At 34.7% G+C, this 20,116-nt stretch overlaps 2 protein-coding genes across 3 annotated transcripts; one reads left to right on the forward strand and one right to left on the reverse strand.

The window, feature by feature from the left end:
* Nucleotides 1-691: 691 nt before the first annotated feature.
* Nucleotides 692-13,634, forward strand: LOC133841625 (uncharacterized). Of its 2 annotated transcripts, none has more exons than XM_062274237.1 (4): nt 692-904; nt 4,531-4,617; nt 5,678-7,678; nt 13,231-13,634. In XM_062274237.1, exons 1-4 carry the CDS (start codon nt 866-868, stop codon nt 13,447-13,449), a joined length of 2,346 nt encoding a protein of 781 aa, XP_062130221.1. In that variant the 5' UTR covers nt 692-865; the 3' UTR covers nt 13,450-13,634. The 2 variants fall into 2 exon arrangements, with proteins under 2 accessions (XP_062130221.1, XP_062130220.1); XM_062274236.1 differs by lacking the exon at nt 692-904 and adding an exon at nt 2,605-2,670.
* On the reverse strand, nt 8,644-10,476 carry LOC133841626 (cytosol aminopeptidase). The gene has a single exon (XM_062274238.1). The coding sequence runs from the start codon at nt 10,298-10,300 to the stop codon at nt 8,723-8,725; it is 1,578 nt and encodes a 525-aa protein (XP_062130222.1). The 5' UTR covers nt 10,301-10,476; the 3' UTR covers nt 8,644-8,722.
* Nucleotides 13,635-20,116: the final 6,482 nt, after the last annotated feature.

A 20,116-nucleotide genomic window follows, 5' to 3' on the forward strand; every position in this document is an offset into this window, starting at 1 on the left:
ATGACGCTGCTTGAGCAATTGTTTTCTTCCCAATTATCTGGCTACACTTTTGAATAAGTATGGAATAAATCATAGGGAAGGAAATAAATTATAAGATAAGGCACACTTAGCTATACCTTTTTTATATATTTAAATAAAGCGATATCATCTTACTATCGGAGTTTGGATTATACATGCACAACTTTAACTATACACTTTGTGAATATCAATATATCCAAAGCTATAATTATACCCATATTAACTTTATAGCATTAAAGCCATAATGATGCATTATTTAATTATGATTTTCCTACGATTCGTAAATCCTAACCAACTCTCAATTCAAGCATGATCATCCCCCAACCTCTATTATACCCTCTATAACCACACCAACATTTACGATGCAACAATAGCAACAACTTTTGGAAAAACTGGCTGGAATCTTTTGCGAAAATGTGAGTCTGCAATCACACAAAACTGAAGTGGCGCGAAAATTGAAGCCGCAGTTGCATCAGCAGTGCGCTAGCGTGCGGTTTTGCTTCAGTTTGAAAAGGCTTATAAAAATATAAACAGAAGACAGCTCAATAAGTGAAGAGAAATCACCGGAACAAGTTTAATGATACATATCAAATTTTGTTTTTAAAAATATAATAAAAATCAAATAAGTTGATTTATAAAATCATTAAATTTATTTTAAATTAATAAAAGAATTTAATAAAATCTCGGTGAAGTTTGAGTTGGTTCATTTTAATTTGAAATATCTTTTAAATTGTACCGCGAAATACATAATATCGAAAGTTTATTGAAGTTTGCAAGTATACAAAGCCACACTTGGAAAACATATATCAAAACCGGTGAAAAATAAAATACCAAAGTATCTTTAATAATGAGAAGAGCTACAAGAGGCAGCGGCTTTATATTGCTGGTAAGTGTGCCAATATGGTTTATAAATAATTACGCATATAAAAAGTAAAAAAATGGCACGAATTTAAAATATTATCTGAAAAAAAACAGCTGAGCGCTAGCACATTTACAACAATGAAGAATGCTACAGTTGAGAGACACTATTCAACTTTTAATAAAAGCTAAACAATTATTGTTCAAGTTTACCAAACTAATATACTGAAAAATAGTAAACTATAGTTATACTTTTACATTCAAAGTATATACAATATATAAATAATCTAAAAATTGAGACTTTAGCTATAAAAACTCTTGCTATTAGATTTGCTCATTTTTAAAAAATCGAAGATAAACTTGAACTGCGCTCAATAATAACAAGGTTTGTCAATCAAATCATAGCTCTATCTCGTATGGATCTAGTTCATAAGGACAGACATATAGACCGATGGTTATATAGGTTACAAACATATATCGAATATCGGAACCGAACCGGCTTCTTCCGCTTGTTACATGCATTTATTGTTGGCACACATTTATTCCTTTCTTCCCTATGGGAAGCGGGTATTAAAACAAAATACATACATTGCAGTCTCGATAAAAAACATCTTTTGTAGCTGCATTTTTTGCTATATAATTTCGTTAAATGCACATATTTTTTTAATTGTATATCTAGGATAATTCCGTTTTCATGTTCAGTCGCATACTCTATACCCTACCTTATGTTACGAGTCCAGATTTGATTGCATTTGTTAATGTAAATTTTGTAATTTATTTCGGGTGATTATCTATATATGAACATGTAAACACCTTTTGCTATAAATAATACTAGTACCGGATATATTGTCTGCTAGGATGTGGAAGCAAACATTGCCACTGTCGTTTAAATTCATTGCGTAATTAAATTAATTAGCACGATTTTACGTGCATACAACTATAAACAATAATCCTCCATTCAAGCTTGGCCAATATTGCATAACCAGAAGCAATGTCAATGGCGTAATTACATAAGCAATGTGTTAGCAATGAATGCTGGCTAATATGACCAGTCCTGAATATTAGAGAGTAAGTTTAACGACCATTACCAACGTTGTTGCAGTGAAAGTAGACACAGCTAGACTGTTGCAGACACGGATTGGTCCCGACGCAAGGGAACCGGTCGCGCAGCTTTGCAGCCTATTGCAACGCTGCAACGAAACGGGTTTTGTGCATCTCATTCAGGTGTCGAGGGGGCATTCGTTACCAGTAGGCTTTATCCAAATGAGGAACCACGGAGAGTGAAAGTTAGCGAGAAGGTTCGCAGGTGGGCAGATAACTCATTTGTTTTATGAATACTAATCAAGTGGAAGCGTTGCTGCGTACTCAAATTGTGTATTGTATTTAATTGTGTGCAGTTTTATTACTTGATGTAATTAGGATAGAAATGTATTACAATCTAATCAGCTTTGATCACAGTTTTAAGCGCATTATTTGGCTCTGCATTTATAAACTTCTTCGTACGAATTCTCTTTTTCAACATCGATCAGCAACTGTTATATTTTTCATTTAATCACCTTAAATTATTTTCGGGGATCATGTAACCGTCGGGTTCCCAGACTTCTGAAATATCGCAGTCACTGAGCACGTGCCGTTGATTTTGCGCTCCAACATGTTTCTCAAGCTGCGATTGCTTTTTGTGTGCCTCTGACTGAGCTTCTTATCTCATCTTTTGGGTGCCGAGTGCTTTTTTTCTCAACGACCATGAAACAATTGCGACCTACGAACAGCGTTCGTGAGAGAGAAAAATTAATTGTAGGTTGAAAGAAAGGTGCTTCACCGACTTTATAGTATTTATACCCGCTACCCATAGGGTAGAAGGGTATTATAACTTTGTTCCGACAGGAAATGTATCATATGGGCAATTCTCTAGAAAGTGCAACCGGCGCCAAAAAAATTCAAACTCTATAAAAGCATGTTTTCTTCACATTTGTGTATAGGGAAAATATTACATTTAACTAGTATAAACGATTTTTCCATTTACTCATAACACATTTTGAAAAATTTCAATGCAAAGTCGAAGATGAGCAAAAGTTCTGTATTGAAGATTTCTACTGCAAGTTTTGTTTTGATTCATTTCCTTAAAGGGAGTCAGTATGCATTGATACCCCTAGTTTAATATCTTGTTTAATATCCAAGGAATATACAAAATATATAAAAGAAATGATGAAATAGCTAATAACGGTAAATTTCTTTTCAGCTAATCAGCTTATATTTTTGTCGCGTGCGACAGTGAAAAACAGCATTTGTTATGAGTGCATCTAAAGTTTTTGTCCATTGAGCATGGAAAATTGTGTCCAAACACATATTTTGCTACCGAATATAATAAAATAAAATTTGGATGAATATAAGCACAACTTCATTTTTAAGAATTTTTGAAAGTTTGTCGCGTGCGACATGGCAAAAAAAAATTTTTTTTTTTTTTCGTTAAATTATTTTTTTAATGTAGATGATGCATACTCTTTTTATGTACAAAAAATAATATAAATTTCATGTCATAAGCGCCAATTGAGACTTTGTCATTATAAACAATGATAGAATGAATGTGCACAGTATACCGGGTATAAACCAAATGAATTTGTTTGGCTGAAATGGCCAACAAACGAAATCTACTAGAACACTATATTCATAAAAAAAAATTTTTTTTGACATTAATGATGTAATTTAAGATAGGTAATTATGTTTCTAATGTACATGATATTAATATATTACGGTTTGTTTACCTTTATTAAAGGTTTTTTTTTAAGTATGAAATTTCAATTGAAAATAAAAATATATATTGAATATATTAAAGAACTATGAAAATGCTTCATATGCTCTTCAAATGAACTTAAAAAGTAAAAAAAAAACAGCATAAAAAGTATGATGGAAAAAATGTCGCGTGCGACATGTCGCGTGCGACAGTGATTAAAATTTAATTAAAAAAAAAAACAACTTAATATTTTTAAGTCAAACCAAATACACTATTTAGATAAATATATGCATAATACATTAAAATAAATTGCATTAAAATCTTTCATCACGTTTCGCTGAAATTAGTGCTTGAACTGGTTTTTGAAAAAGTAACTTCTGTTTTTGTCGCGTGCGAATGCGCAACATTTTTGCAATTTTCTTGAAAACGAACAATTGCCCAAAATCCATCTTACCACCAATTATAGTGCTAACCGAGAGCTATAAGTTTCAATTTTTACAAAATTAAAATAATGCCTTGGCACATGTTTTTTTTCAGTTTGAATGCGTACAAATGTCGCATTCGACATCAGAGAATTGCCCATATGTAACAGGTAGAAGGAGGCATCTCCGACCCTATAAAGTATATATAATATATGATATTCTTAATCAGCATCAACAGCCGAGACGATCTAGCCATGTCCGTTTTTCCGTCTGTGTGTCTGTCCGTCCATCCGTATGAACACTTAGATCTCAGAGACTGTAAAAGATATTTTTTATGTTTTCACGCAGATCAAGTTTGTTTCAAATTTTTGTCCTTTCTTACTTGTTTTAACTGCGCATGTTTTCAGAACTAGCGCAGACTCTTTAGTGTATTCAAATTATTTATACAACTATTACTAATAAAATTAATAAAATGTTCTATCGTTTATGTATTTTTTTAAGATGCTGTTTTTGTATCTAGCAGTGTCAATCAATGCTTCGGATAATTGGCAACAATTACCTACCCTGGATACATTTGCCAGCTATGAGGTAAGTCATTTCACTTTACTAGTTTATCACAGTTGTGTCTAATGCTATGTGAAGTTGTTTTTTAGTGAATTATAATTAGTTTATTGTAAAAAAGTTGCCACTTATTTCTCAAATAATAGAACACGCATTATTTAAAACAAAAAAAAAACAAGTAAGAAAGCTACAGTCGAGTGTACTCGACTGTGAGATACCCGCTACCCATTTTGAATAAAAGAAATATATTTTGCGGTATTTTTCTCAAAATATAGTGAATATACTGATCAATACTAAAAATATACCAAATGGTATATTTGGTATATCGATATAGTACCGCATTCAAAATATACCATAGACGGCACAATATACCAGATTGTCAGCCAAAGCAACTAAGAACCCTAGTAAGTAGGCGTTTTTGCCCATACAAAAGTATTTCTTTAATAACTTCGACAATGTGTATCTGATCGCAACCAAATTCAAATTTCAGGAATCATAACTACTATAATAATTATTGTATATACCAAAATTCGTAACTCTAGCTTTAAAATACGCTTGTTAATCGATTTTTTTGATTTGCGGGGGGGCGTGGCAAAAATTTGAAACAAACTTGATCTGCGTGCAAACATAACAAATGCTGTCGAAAAATTATAGCTCTATCTCTTATAGTCTCTGAGATCCAGTGTTTCTTACGGACGGACGGACAGACACACAGACGGACAGACGGACAGACGGACATGGCTATATCGTCTCGGCTGTTGACGCTGATCAAGAATATATATACTTTATAGGGTCGGAGATGCCTCCTTCTACCTGTTACATACATTTCCTACCGACACAAAGTTATAATACCCTTCTACCCTATGGGTAGCGGGTATAAAAAGTCTTTCAATCCTAATTTTTTTTGCGATTTGAGATAGTTTGAGGGGGAATTTCGGAATACCCAATACAAAGAAAGTTGCCACAGAAGTGTGAGCTATATGTATTAATATGTAACTATGATGGACATTGGCTTGCTACATATGATAGAGTACCAATAAATGTTTTAGCTGAAAACTAATGTGGTTTTTCTCTAATATATTCTCAGGATATGCAACGCTACTTCGATCAACGAAGATTACATAGTACGCGACAGATTAAGAATCCCACCGGTGATAGTTACTTGGCCGCCTTTAATCAATATAACGAGCAACCAGAGAATTCCAACCCTGCAACTCATCTGCGTACCAAAAGAGAAGAGCGTCAACTGCCGACTGCACCTCGCATGTTGCGTTTTCAATTAAGCGATGCAGTGGAGCCAAGTAATGAATTAAAGCAGCTTCTGCGGATGTATCGCGACAGTGCACCCATTAAAGCAACTGTGGCAAGTGAAGTAACCAAATCGCCAGCAAGCCCTTCATCGAAGAACACGAAAACAGCAAAGTCACATCGATCGCGACGATCTACAGTGAATCAACAACCTGCCAATTTTAAGGTGCAAATGATTCCCTTTGAAGCGTCCGATGCTCGCGAACCGGATACGATTACAGCAAAACTTATATCGCGAGCCAGAGCCTTGGATCTGCAAAGACAACCAGTTTTGGTCAATCAGCCCATTCATAAGACAACTGCTAAGACGCCAAAAGTTTCGGATCAATCGACAAGGTCGCGAGTACGCCAAAATAAACGTTCAAAGCGCTCAGCATCTTTGCACGTGGTGAAGTTCGAGTTGGCTGATGCCAAGTCTGCCTTGCCAGACTCTTTGCAACGCTCTGGTAAGCAGTTGTTGACTATGGAGACGCTAGCGCCAGTGAAGTACAATAGAACAGAAGATGTAACCAATCGAGCCAAGAGTATGGACGATAACATGGTGCTCTCTGGAGAAACTGCAGCCGAAACCAAACGCATGTTTGTCTACAAAGATGCACCACATGCCAAGACTAAAAAATCGATAACACTTCCGCATGAGGTGCAAAAGGTCATTACGCATTTGATTAAGGATGGTCATGGGGGCAAGGCTTACATAAAGTATTTAAATCCCCAAAATAGCAACTATGAACACCTGAAGGCAAAAACTGTTTCTTACGTCCACAAGCCAGCTATCAAATTGGTACCCGCTAAGTCCATCGAGCCGGTTCAAGTGCATATTCAACCTGTTCCCGTTGTGGAGGAACTTCGTTATGTCTACAAGCCAAGTTTTAACAAAGTTTATCCTATTACACCAACCATTAACCAGCCAATTGTTGTACAAGAAACAGCAGCTCCAGTCCAGAATGTTGAGGAGATTCATCATACTTACAGTGCGCAATTGGCACCTCCTCAAGCAATTGCCGATGAAGCTACAGCGGTGGTCCATCCTTATGTGGCAACAAGCTTTGCCGAACCTCAGTTCCACCCTTCAAAGCCTGATCCTTTGCAGACAGAGCTGACGCAACCGGATACCCTCTATGAACACAGACCTATAGAGCAATACAATTATGAGACTCAAGCTGCGCCTCAGCAACTGATCAAGATTGAATATCACGCTCCTGTTGACAGTATTAACGATCACTACAAACAGATGCCCGAGTTCCGGGAACTATCAACTCTTATTGGGAAGTCGCCTGATGATCAAATCCATGGACTGACCTACCTATTGGCCAAAGATATGCAAGCCAAATTGCAACGCCAGCCCAAACTTGTTAAATTTCAAGATCGTCCTCAGGATAGCACAGCGCCTATACTATTTCATCCACAGCAAATTCCTTCACAATCAGACAAAATAAATACTCCTAGCGTACCAGATCATGGAACATTAGGCGTGCAGCCAGGTCGATTAATTGGCATGGCAAAGACCAAGCAATATGTGCCCATTGTGGAGCCTGGCAACAATGATGTTGTGGAATTACCTGTTGTTCCTAGCAGTGCCTCACCTAAGGTGCCTACGCCCAGTTCTTACATTGACTTTCAGCCCGGTCATGGACTCTCAAATGGCTACGATGGAGCGCAAGATGAACAGCCTTTGACCACTTTAAAACATATAGGCCATCATTCATCCGTACCCACTATTTTAAAGGAAGAGACGGTTTTCAAAAATCTACACTATGCGCCTATCCATAACGACAAATCGGTGAGTATCTAGAACATTCAGAAGTTGTACAAAATATCATACTTTTCCTGACTGACTTAATGACCGACAAAGTGATTTACTAAATAACTATCATACATGTCGACAGTGATTGCTATGACCCTGCAATATTTGATCGTTTTCAATTTCTTATCATATTACATCACTAATTAAATCACTAATTAGTATAGTAAGAATCTTCTCAGCAGCAAATGTTTTGTTGTTCTCACCTTGTGTTCATATCAGCTGACATAAAACACAGCTCTGCACTTAACGATATTTTTTTGAATTTCACACGACATTTAAAGCTCATTGTATTCAAACAAACTTTACCATATTGATTTTTTACGAGTACAAAGTTAAGAATCAAATTAAAACGGTGCAACACCTAGATCGCATGAAATAAATTTATTATCTTCCTCTCAGAGATGAATTCGATCACTTCAAATGAGCAGAAGATTCTAGGCTTTGCAAGTAAATATCAATTAAAAGCGTGAACGTTGAAAATGTGCTCACTACAAGGTTAGAGGCGAAAGCTTGTTGACCATTGTTGTTCATTAAGTTAATAGATGAGGCTTATTATAGGCTAATAGTATTACTACATGATTCCAATTCTTATATTTACCTAACAGAAAATATATATTAATAAAACTACATGATCAGGAAGGGCATTAATTTGTATGCATTCGATCTTACAGATGTTACTTAAATAATATTAAAAATGTAAAGTAAGAAAGAACATAAGCTAAAAAAAAACTTGTATGGAATAAAAAATGCCCTTGTTTAATGCCCTTGCCAACACGGCAAACAAACGCTTCAGTAAACACATGATCACGTCCAAAGCAAATAACAGTACAGCGTAGAAATTACAAATTTAGATCATTAATGTTCTGTATGCGCGACTTCTTTCTCTCATTGAATGGGAAACAGTGGAAGGTTGTATGCAATTAAATTACAATTAATCTGAATTTATGAAGAAATATCGAACAAAAATATTGTCATTTTATTTACGTTATATCTGCAAAGGTAATACAAAACAAAAACTTTTCACTTCACTTCGGGACACGCCATCTGGTAGACAAACTGCACTAGAGTTCTAGTCGGGCGTCCAGTCATGTAGCTGGCAGTCAGGTATGGGACTAAGCCGTAGGTGGTCAGCAAGCCAGTTCCGCGCGTGTCAATGTGAGCCCAATCCGCGCAAGGAACCAGCTCATGGAGGATGGCAGCGGCTAGACAAGAACTTGCTTCACCACGACCATCGTTGCTCAGATCATATCCAGTCTCGTCTGTAACTTGTTTTTTGTAATACTGCCACAGTGGCATGCGCCAGACGCGATCACCCGTCAGGGATCCAGCTCGCTGGAATTGCTTCCAGATGTAGTGAGAGTTGGAGAAGATGCCAGAGGCGCCACCTCCATAGGCTTTCTTGACTCCCATGCCCAAGGTAGCGACATCCACCACTAGGCGCGGCTTGTATGTTGTCTGGCCGTAGAGCAATGGGTCGGCCATAACCACGACACCGGCCTTGTCAACATCGCGAATTGCCATGGATCTGGCATTCAGCAATGTAACCACATCACCGGGCTTCGCAGACATGCCCGATGGCATATTCTCGCACAGGGGGATAACACAAGTCACATTAATGGGCAGCGAGAGGGCCGCAACGCAACGCATCATGCCAATGATTGCGGCAGCCGCCGACATGCTTCCACGGTACTCATCCATGCCCTCGCAGGGACGGAGATTGATGCCACCCGAGTTGAAGGTAATGCCCTTGCCGACAAACAGTATGGGCTTGTCCTCGGGCGCAGTACCGCAGTAGCTGATCTCGAGCAGAACGGGCGGTTCGCAGCTGCCCTTGGCGATCATGAGGAAGGCATGCATGCGCTGCATTTCGATCCAATCCATCGTCCGGACCTCTACCGTAATTCCGCAGGGACAAAGCGCATCCACTGTCGCCTGAGCGAACATCGTAGGTGTCATGCAGTTGGCCGGTGCATCTGAGAGTCGCCTCGCTAGATTTTGAGATTCCGCCTTGAAAATGCCTCGAGTCCAACCATCCATATCTGGGGAGTCATAAAGCTCGAGTCTCGGCACCACAAGACGATTCTTCTTCGCCAAGTTATCGGTAAATCTCCAAACGCCCAGAGATGATCCTTCAGCCGCCTGTTCGGCATAATCCATAGCATCAACGGAGATTGTGTGGCAGCCCTGCAATTGCAATGATCGGGCACCCACTCCAGCTGCAACACGTACATTCTCCATTCCCTCGTCTAGCATCTCCAGCTCATTGAAGCCAATTCCCTCGATTCCCACTCCCACAACGGCCACCGAGCTAAAGTCCGGATCCACATTGTTAAACACACGTCCACGACCCAAGCGTCCATCGATTTGAGTCTCACAGACGAGCTGCCTTAATTTTCCACCAACGCGATCGTTGATCTTCTCAGCGGACGCAGTAAATTTAGGCTCCTTGTCGCCTTCCTTCATATAAATGCCCAACACAAGACCCTTGCCACCGCCACCAGAGCTTTCAGCACCACAGGCAAATCGTACATTCGTCAATCTAACCATACGGGTCAGGTCCAGAACGTTACGGACCGTGTTGCGTCGCATATGCTTCATTTTGATTTAATTATTTAGAAACTACGAATTTGGATTTGAAAGCAATATATAAAATCAAAGATTTTTTTTCTAGTAACAAAAAATATTGAAATGTTCGGTACAATTTTCACAACTATAAATTTTGGTTTTTTACTTTTTACGAACTCTCTGTTCTGTGCTGGTCTGCAACTAAAACAATTGTATTAGGTCTAGCACTGTAGCCCCAGAGTTCAAAAGCATTGATGAATGAATCAATGATGATATGATAGAACATTTTTTTTGAAATTTTTAGTACACGACTTCTGACAAGTATGACTGTAATTTTCTTTTCTAAGTTATAATTTCTAATACTAACCATTGCAATATGTATTAGTAAACGAATTTTTATACTCGCTGACCAAAGAGTATTTAAACTTTGTGCCTGTAGCAAATTTTTGTAAGAAGAAAAAGGAGCCAACAGTCGAAGCGATTTAGTTAAGTCCGAAAGGCTGTGGGTCTGTGCGTATGAACACCTTCATCTCAAAGACTATAAGAGATATAGAAATTAATATTGTTGAGTGCAGACCAAGCTTGCTTCAAATAAAATCAAAATGGAAGCTTAATTTTAAAGATAGATTTTTGGAAAATACAATTACGATCAAATAAAAATTTTAGACTTTTTTATATTTTTCCGTATATTAATTTAATATATTTTAAGAATAATACCGCCTTGCTTTTATTGAAAACGAGTTACGGATGTCTCACAGTTGAGAACACTTGACTGAAGTTTTCTTTATATGGTAGTTTATGTTTGAATTTCGTTGGGTTTTATTTCTGAGGCTTTTTGATAGAAAAAGATTAGCATTTTCATATACAGAGTTTTACTTAATGATTTTAGGCTTAAACTCTTTCTATTCGGACTATACGTTAATTTTCAGTCATCTATTTTCCCACTTTTAAACATATACGAGTACATACCATTTATTGACCAACCCGTTTGATATTGATTGTGTTAAAAAACAGCTGTAATTTTTAAATTTGCATTAATAATGATTCAAACGAATTTCAAAGGTTTATTTATAAGCATATGTAAACGTTTTCACTTAACACTGCCTATGACATTTTGGCTCAATATTGCCATTGACTGAAAAATAATTAACGCAAGTATGGATATAATATTACTATTTATTGTTGTTAATTGTAAATATGCGTTGTCATATTTTGCGCATATTAATTGTAAACGTACTCATCGTTAATATTGCTAAAATACATTTCATCGCGTGCTTATAATATATATAATAATAATAAAAAATACCATGTCCATGTAACTTGTTTTTGGGAAAGTTTTTAACTTTTGACGTACTCCAGTTCGTTGATTTATACCTTTTGTTTGAAAAAAAGCGATTACCAGTTGTAGCGGCCCGTCCTAGTGTGGACACAGCTGCAAACCCAAAGATGCTTGTGAAGCTTTAGTTTTACGATAAAACCCGCTCCTACATCACCTCCTCCCTCCCCCTGCCATGTCTGTCAATGAACTTATTTCACAACAGCTGCCGCTGATGCTAGTGTTGGGTGCAGAACACTGACTCGGCACATGACGTTTATCGCAAGAATCTTGTATCCTGGTGCTAACCAGATTGTAACGCGTGCGAACATGGTCAAATTTTCTGGCCATTTGTCATTTTATTGCGGTCCAAAACGTTTGGTAACGGTCCTTCAACTGGAACCTTGTGTGACCAGCAGCAGGTGCAGTACTTTCTGGAAACTAACTCACATATTTTAATTCATTTTTTTATGATCCTTTAGCTCGTTTCCAATTTTTTGCGCAAGTGTTGCGAAAATGTTACCAAGTCGAAGGTCTTTGATTTGAAGGCGATTTCAAAAGCCGGTTAATTTTGTAGATCCCAAAAAAAGGGCCAAATCTGTATTAATATGTTATCCCAAAAATAAACATTTTTTTGTATTGTTGATTGAATTGAATTTCTTCTTTAATGTTTATGTACATAAGTACCCAAGATGTGAGCTCTTACAGTACGCAGACAAAAGCTGGTTGACATACCAATTTGTAATTTTTGTTGCATACTTTTAGGATGACGAAACTCTATTTCCATAGCTGACTATGAATATGCAACTAATTACTTTGCTCGCCGAATATGTTTAATATTTAAAAAAAAAAATAAGAATTGTGTGAAAGTAAAAAATTCAATTTTAGTGAAAAATTGATAGTTCTAAATTTAATATCAGAAATCAAATAAGAACTCTTTCTAATGCGCTCGACTTTCAAGAAAGCCAAATTTAATGAAAACCAATGAATCATGTTGAAAATTTGGGAATACTTGATTTGATATATTTTAGCTGCTTTGGTAAAAAATGCTATTTAAACTTAATTTTAACTTATTAACTCATCACGAAGTTTTGCAACATCTTTATTTAAATGCCATAAAGACCGCAATGGCTCCTCAACATGTAGGGAAAGTTGTGACAACTTGAAATGTACAACAAGAATCATTTGAATTAAATTTACAGAACAACATTTGTTGTTAAATATAACGAAAAATACTGAAATACTAAATATTATATTTGGTATATCGATTTTCCACTACAAGCAAGATATTCGCCAAGTACAATTCTAGTATAAATTGTATAAATTTAAAAAAAAAAGTTATTAACACACTGCAGTTGCTGTTAATATCATACATACTATAAATAATTTTTAGAAGATTAATTCTCTTAATTATCTTAAGTTCTTCAATTCCTTCGATTACATGTTAAAAACAACACTATAAACTGTAGATTTATTGTTGATAATATTGTGAGTTTTCGCAAGTTCACAATATTGAACCAGCAAGCATACACAATTGAGATTATCCTTAGTGATGACTGTTGCATATAAAAATATTCAATGTAGTCACATACACACATTTCTACCATAACACGAAGCTGACTTTAACGCCGTATGCTCTTCATTGCAGCTGCAGTATGCCTCAAAGTATGCGTTTGGCTATCGCATACGTGATTTCCATACCGGCAATGATTTCGGTCACAAGCAGAACAGAGACTCGCATGGAGTGACACGCGGTCAATATCATATTTTATTGCCAGATGGACGCATCCAGAATGTAATTTACCATGCTGACGATACAGGCTTCCATGCGGACGTTAGTTTCGAGGGCGGAAAATCAAGACACTGAACGAGATCATCAAACATCGGGAAATGTGCAATCAATGATGCTTAAGATTTAGTTGTAACTAAGTTAAGTGTTTTATATTATATATAATAAGATGGTTTACTTCTAATTCTATCAATAAATAATTATTTTCCACATTATATTAATAATAGCTTTATTTACAATAAATAATGTAAATTTCTTGTATACTTTCTTCTAAAATTCCATTAATTGTTGTGTCTCTTTGATAAAAAGTTTCGTTATAAATAAATGAAAAATAATGAACGTATATTGAATATTAAGGTGATTTGTCATTATTTTTACTTTTAACCAAGCACATATGGTTTAATCCAAGAAGAAGACGAAATCAGTTTATTCGACTGTGAAATACCTACACCAAGCGTTAATGAAAATCGTTAAAATCGGTAAGGAAATGCATTGCTTGTATGAGCTATGAGTACGTTCTAAAAATATAGTTCAGTAAAGTTTATTATATATAATATTATATTATAAATTCAGTTTATCATGTACAATATTTATTTTGAGTATTATAAACCCAAAATCTAGCCGATTAAACCCGATTTTCAGCATACAAAAATGAGGTTGAAAGAACATCGAGGTTGAAAGAACATCTTTAAAGTGAAGGTAGTCGAACTACATAATTCAAGCATGAGACGCTGAGCAGGAATACAATATGGAAAATTATAGCTTCGTGGAAACTCTCATAAGCAGTTTTCCTTTATTTATGCGTGTTATTGTTGAAAAAATAAATCAAAAGGCAAATATTTTCCATTAAACCTGTTTATTAACAAACATTGAATTTCGTGTGATCAATGTGACAAAATATTTCAATGTTCAATACGCACTCGTGAAACACAAGGAAGCGGCTGGGATAATTGCTTAGCATCCGGTAGTTGCTCAAACTGTTAGACGCATTAATCAAATTTTTAATGGAGTGGAAAACCTTCGTATGGCAGATGCGCATCATTTGCACCCATATTTAACATTCTAACTGACAACATGTTTTATTGCTGATACATGTTCTGTTTAAAGATACCCTGTTCCCTCCAACTCTATAATATGAATACACGTTTATAGTTTTTTGATTAATATTAATGTGAGATTTTGTTTCCAATATGTACGATTTAATGATGTCGTGAATTTTACTTTTCTAAATTGAATCTTAACTAAATTAAAGCGGGCATGCTGAAAGGTCAATCACTTTTTTATATACTGAATAAAAATAAACGTACTTCATAGGGTCGGACATAAATGCTCTCTATATATACTATCAGTATATACTATATCCATATTATAGTATATGGATAGAAGTATATTATATAGTAGTATATTATAATACGATTATCTCATTCTTAACGGGTACAGGGTATAATCAAATTGAATGTATCTTTTCTTGAGGCTCTCAGTTTTGATAACTCAAATACAACCATCGAATCGAAATAGTCATTGAATTGCTTAATTGGATACACAATCACTAGCACATGTTGCTTTGTTGCTACCATTTAAAGTTCAATGTTGGCAACAAATGAAAAATTTGCTGCGCCTCTCCTCACATCAACAGTTTTGTCAATTGTAGTGTTTCATGTCTTACTTCTGTCGGGGCCAATTTGCTCAGTTACTAATGCATTCAAAGTCAACAGCACAAAATTCATGTTTGCAGTTAATTATTTTTGTGGTCTAATGGGACTGTGCACGTTAGCCAATTTAAGCTACATACTTGTACTTGAGCACAACACTCGATTCCGTATACTCGATTAGAAAATCTCATTTCGATGTTTAAATGATGATTCTTTGGAATCATGGATTTTACATACATGGTGGAAAATTATTAGGTTCATATTAATACATTCTCAGCATATAAGGAACTAAACTAATTTCAAACAGAAGAGATCATTATGTAATGCGATGCATTTTTACGTAACAGAACACAACAAGATGTGTTTTTGTTTAATTAAATATTTATGGGAACATATATGCATATATGTACATAAAGTACTTGCGAAGGTTGACTTAAAAACATACTAAAACCAATGATGAGAACCAAGTGCACCACAGACTGAATTATGGGTATTATATTTATTAAATTGAGAAAAAAAATTACGGCCTTAAAAAAGTTTGCAAGCGCTTGAGAAACTCTCAGGCCACAACTGATTTTATGTGGTTTCAAAATACTATGTGAAAATGAGAACAAATGGTTAAGAATACAGAAACTATTGGAAAGAACTTGCTCGCCTTTAATATATCCTTCATTTCTTAATACGATATTAAACCTAATTAATATTTTTTAGTCTTTATATTATATTTACATATCAAATCAAATCATTTTATGAAAGTCAAGAATTTTCAGAATTTTGTCATTAACTCGAAAATAAACTTAAAAATTACTCTGTTACCCCTGTCTCTATAATCTGAATATAAATTAAATGTTTATATTACATTTTTAATTGAATTCATTTTGCTAAAACTGTTGATGCTTTAATATGTTTGAAAGTGAAAATTTTATTTGTTCTTATGAGCACTTTATAATAAAATTAACAAGAGTGTTATTAAAAACTTGAGTTCTGTCATTTCTACTGTTCAATTGACTCAATTAGTATCATACAGCGTTCACAATTAAGAGTGAATACCTCTCAAGATCATTGTGTTTTGATAAACGTCAGGAATTAAATGAAAGTAAATGTAAAATATGCGTCATTCAAAACATGCGTTTTCTGACCGTATCAATCACACACATAAGGTAAGAATTACGTCATCAAATGCAAATAGTACATACATACTTACACATAAATGTGCATAGTAACATATTAGCAACACAGAAGCAATCCTACATCATTTGACGATCAATTATTTATTGATAGATTCAATTTAGAAACGAGAATAAAACTGCGGTTGCCAGCGTCTGCATAGAAGTAAATCCAAATATTCTTTCAAATGCAACTTGCATTTAAGATTATCGAATACTCTTACCAAACATATTCTTTTATAAAGTTTTAACTGCATTAATAGTTTTGTCATTGACAAATTCCTAAAAATACAAACCATAAAAATAAAGCTTATTTCTTGCAGACCACGCATTTTTACACTCCTTTTTTTCTTGCTACCAAGTCAAGTTTATTTTAGAATTTAAACATGCCCACAGACGCAACTTAAAACCAGTTATTAATTAAATTTATTTTAAATATTATTATTATATTATGATTATTATTACACAACGGGGTTTTACAATCCCTGGTAATAATAGAAAAGCTGAAACTTACAAAATATAAGAACCAAAAAAAGATATGTGAAAAAAACCCACTATCAATTTTAAATAAAAACAAGACAGACAAACACAAATACAACACCTTTGCTTGATTAATAACAAACATCTGTATGTACATATCTTTATATATTAGGTTGGTCCGATTGTTATTTACATTTTCTGTTGGCACAAATTTAGAATACCTTTTTACCTTATGGGTAGCGAAAATATTGATAACATTTAAATTTTGCATAACAATATTATTATAATACAATATTATCATAATACTATTGTTATAAAGACAGTGTGTAAATTTCCCAAGTCTATGCCAAATCACAATCAGTTTTTTTCCTATGTTGACATATTTACAAAAATCAAAACGAACATAAATAATTAAATATATGTAACTTCAACGCTTACTTGTGCTTTAGCAAAGCCAACATTCAATTACAAAGACGATAATATTTTTAAAACTATAGTCAAAATAATATACATATATTGTAAAAAATATACGAAAAAGTTCCCTAAGTTCCATTTAAAATCAGATTCTAGATCATTTCAAACTTTCTTAACTCGAAAAATCAAATTCTTTAATGGAAGATTAATATTTAAAACCACATCGTATTCGTTAAAATCTTCGTCTTTTTCTTAATTATGTTTAACGTGCGTTTACTAACTGTCATTAAATATATGCAATTGCACATATTTGATTAATAATGATTACAAAATACTTATCACCTAATCGCCACATCATTTGCGACTAACTGCGAACATTTTTATTTCCTGAATAAAATTGTAAAGGATGAAAGTACGATAAAAATCGAAATTTTACATTTGAATTCATTTTTCATTTTATTAATTAATGTATGAGAGAGTGAATGAATGAATGATGACAAATAAATTATGACAAAAATGAAACGCTAAACGACGATTAGTAAGACTTGGCTTGCAGTGACTTCTTACACTAAGTAGTCGCCAGCTCTGCAGCCAAAACATCAGTAACTAAGCCAAAAAGCATAACAACAATGGTAGGAGTTACCATTGCTTTTGGCAATAAACGCGTCAATTACATAGCTTGGCTATTCTAATTCACTCATTTTGAGGCAAAATAGGTGCGCCTCATCGGGTTGCATTCGAAACTTGCATTCGATCTGCAACAGCAGCAGCAACAGGTTATTCGCCTTAATGTTGCACGAAAAGCGCAAAAACAAAGTCGCAGAAAAATGCTCAAAAATGTTTGCAGCATTTAAACTCGAATTTGGTAGTCGACAACAAGGTATTGTTGGGATTCTTATTAAAATTGCTAAATATGAATTTGCGAAATATGAATTGCAAATACTAAAGACATCTGCGAAGTTAAAAAATTCTTTTGTTGAAAGAATGTAAGCGGCTTAACAACCGAATTTAATTTTGATTACATTAAGAAATAACTAAATTATTACAATAAAGATAATTATCAAAAAAAGGTAGAAATAAAAATTGGTGATCATTTTAATTGAGCAAGTAATTAATAAAGATGCACCGCAAACCGCATTTGCTTAATAATTTATTTATTGTAGAGTTAACTAATCTACTCTTTTTATTGCCAATACCTAGGGTGTAAACGTTTTTAAATGCTTCTGTGGCTGGTAAGCGAATGCAGAATTTTTGTCTATTCTTTTAAATGTTAATTTGCTCAACTCCGCAACAATTCAATAACCAATACAACAAAAGAAAATGAACATTAACAAAGAACGTTCGATTTAAAATGTCATCAACAACATATTTTTGACAATTTGTTGGTATTTATTTGTTATCACATTATGCGATTCATTTTAATCCATTTCAGTATCAAGCGGAATGAGAGTTCAATGTAACAGGTGACTGCAATGTGAAGCTCATTAAAGTATTTGAGACCCGAGTTAATATGTACAAACAGTAGCGGCGTATCAAAAGTAAAAGTTGCCAAATACTATGAATTGATGTCAAGTTACTACTTCGTTTTAAAATAAACACAATTTGCTCCTATTACAATTTATGTAATATTTTTACCAAATATCAGCTTCCACATACAGATTGAGCTCAAGAAACTTGAAGTGAACACTTCAAGAAACTTCAGCACTTGCTCTCTTGGTTTTGTTTATTTTTGGGCATGGGCAACCGACCTGCGACTGCTCGAGATTAAGTGTGTAATTTACAATTTTCTTTGATTGACACATATTTATTATAAGCGATGTGTGTATGTAAATAATAATAATGAACAAAAGTTACATTTATGATGGAAATAGTGGAACGAGAAAGAGAGGTAAGGGTATATGATGTTCGGCAGTAGATAATTATTTTGAAATCTTCACCATCCACACACACACACACACTCGTGTTTGATAAGTGGGCAATAAAATTATAACAGCCACAAAATCAGTAATCAAAAATAGATTGCTTTTAATTGTTATTTAATCTTTGCTTGTCGTTGGTACATCAAATTCGTTTTGGTTTTTGCTTTATTTTATTATTATTTTTCTTTTTGATTCGCTGTTGCCTAACACATGAAGGTTAATTGGCATTTGAAGAACATACTTCGTTTCCTAAGCGGTAGTAGATACACGTGTATGTGTGTGTGTGTATGTACGTATAGTACGCACATGAACTTTTGACATAAGGAAGTGTTGCAGGTTTGTGTCTTTTCCAATCGAACGATGAGATGTGGCGGAAAGTACTCGTATCCATGTTTGAACATAACAGATAAGTTATGATTTTGAACATCAAACTCAAGCTCACGTCATAGATTGAATTTTGGCATCTATGCTCAGCTATGGGAACATGATGTCTCATGCCGTCAGGAGAACGTAAAAATCTGTACGTGGCCACGTACTTAGCCATAGACATAGACAGAGACAGAGACGCTTGTGCAATTTTTACTCACCAGGTTTTGTCACGTTTTCGGCTGAAACTTGTTAAGGTCTTCTTCTCTTTACATTCTGGAAATCAATGCTTTCTCTCAAGGGGCAGGAGCTGGCCGCCTTCTAATACACAAACTATGACTATGACCAAACGCCCATTTGACATTCACAGTGACATTTTCAAGAAGGGAAGGAAGCGAGCGAGAGCCTAAGTTGAGGTTTGGTCTAGTTGCCAGAGTGCTTGAGGCGCAGAATTGAAATTCAGTCAAAAAAAAAAAAAATGAGAAAAAAATTGAAATATCAAATTTGTATGCATTTAATACAGTCATTGCGAGAGTTTTTTCGCAAGCTTTGAGAAATAAAGTTACAAACAATATGCTATAATATCTATGTGAGTAAAGCCATGTAGCAAAATGTACAAAAAAATAACTTGTTATAGATTCACCATGCTCATAATGATCATTAGCAAGCGCATAACGAGCATCATTTGATCATCATCATCGCGAACGTCAACAATTGTTTTGCTGCTGATGCTTCACTTTATGTTTCT

This window comes from Drosophila sulfurigaster, chromosome 3, assembly GCF_023558435.1.
Source record: "Drosophila sulfurigaster albostrigata strain 15112-1811.04 chromosome 3, ASM2355843v2, whole genome shotgun sequence".
Taxonomy (NCBI): Eukaryota; Metazoa; Arthropoda; class Insecta; order Diptera; family Drosophilidae; genus Drosophila; species Drosophila sulfurigaster.

Excerpts from the sequence above, each read along its gene's own strand:
- LOC133841625 (XM_062274236.1), top strand. The coding sequence starts at position 2,620 with ATGAAACAATTGCGACCTACGAACAGCGTTCGTGAGAGAGAAAAATTA. Across the intron at positions 2,671-4,530 it reads GTGAGAGAGAAAAATTAATT|ATGCTGTTTTTGTATCTAGC; the intron begins GTAGGTTGAAAG and ends TATTTTTTTAAG. Across the intron at positions 7,679-13,230 it reads CTATCCATAACGACAAATCG|CTGCAGTATGCCTCAAAGTA; the intron begins GTGAGTATCTAG and ends TCTTCATTGCAG.
- LOC133841626 (XM_062274238.1), bottom strand. The coding sequence starts at position 10,300 with ATGAAGCATATGCGACGCAACACGGTCCGTAACGTTCTGGACCTGACC.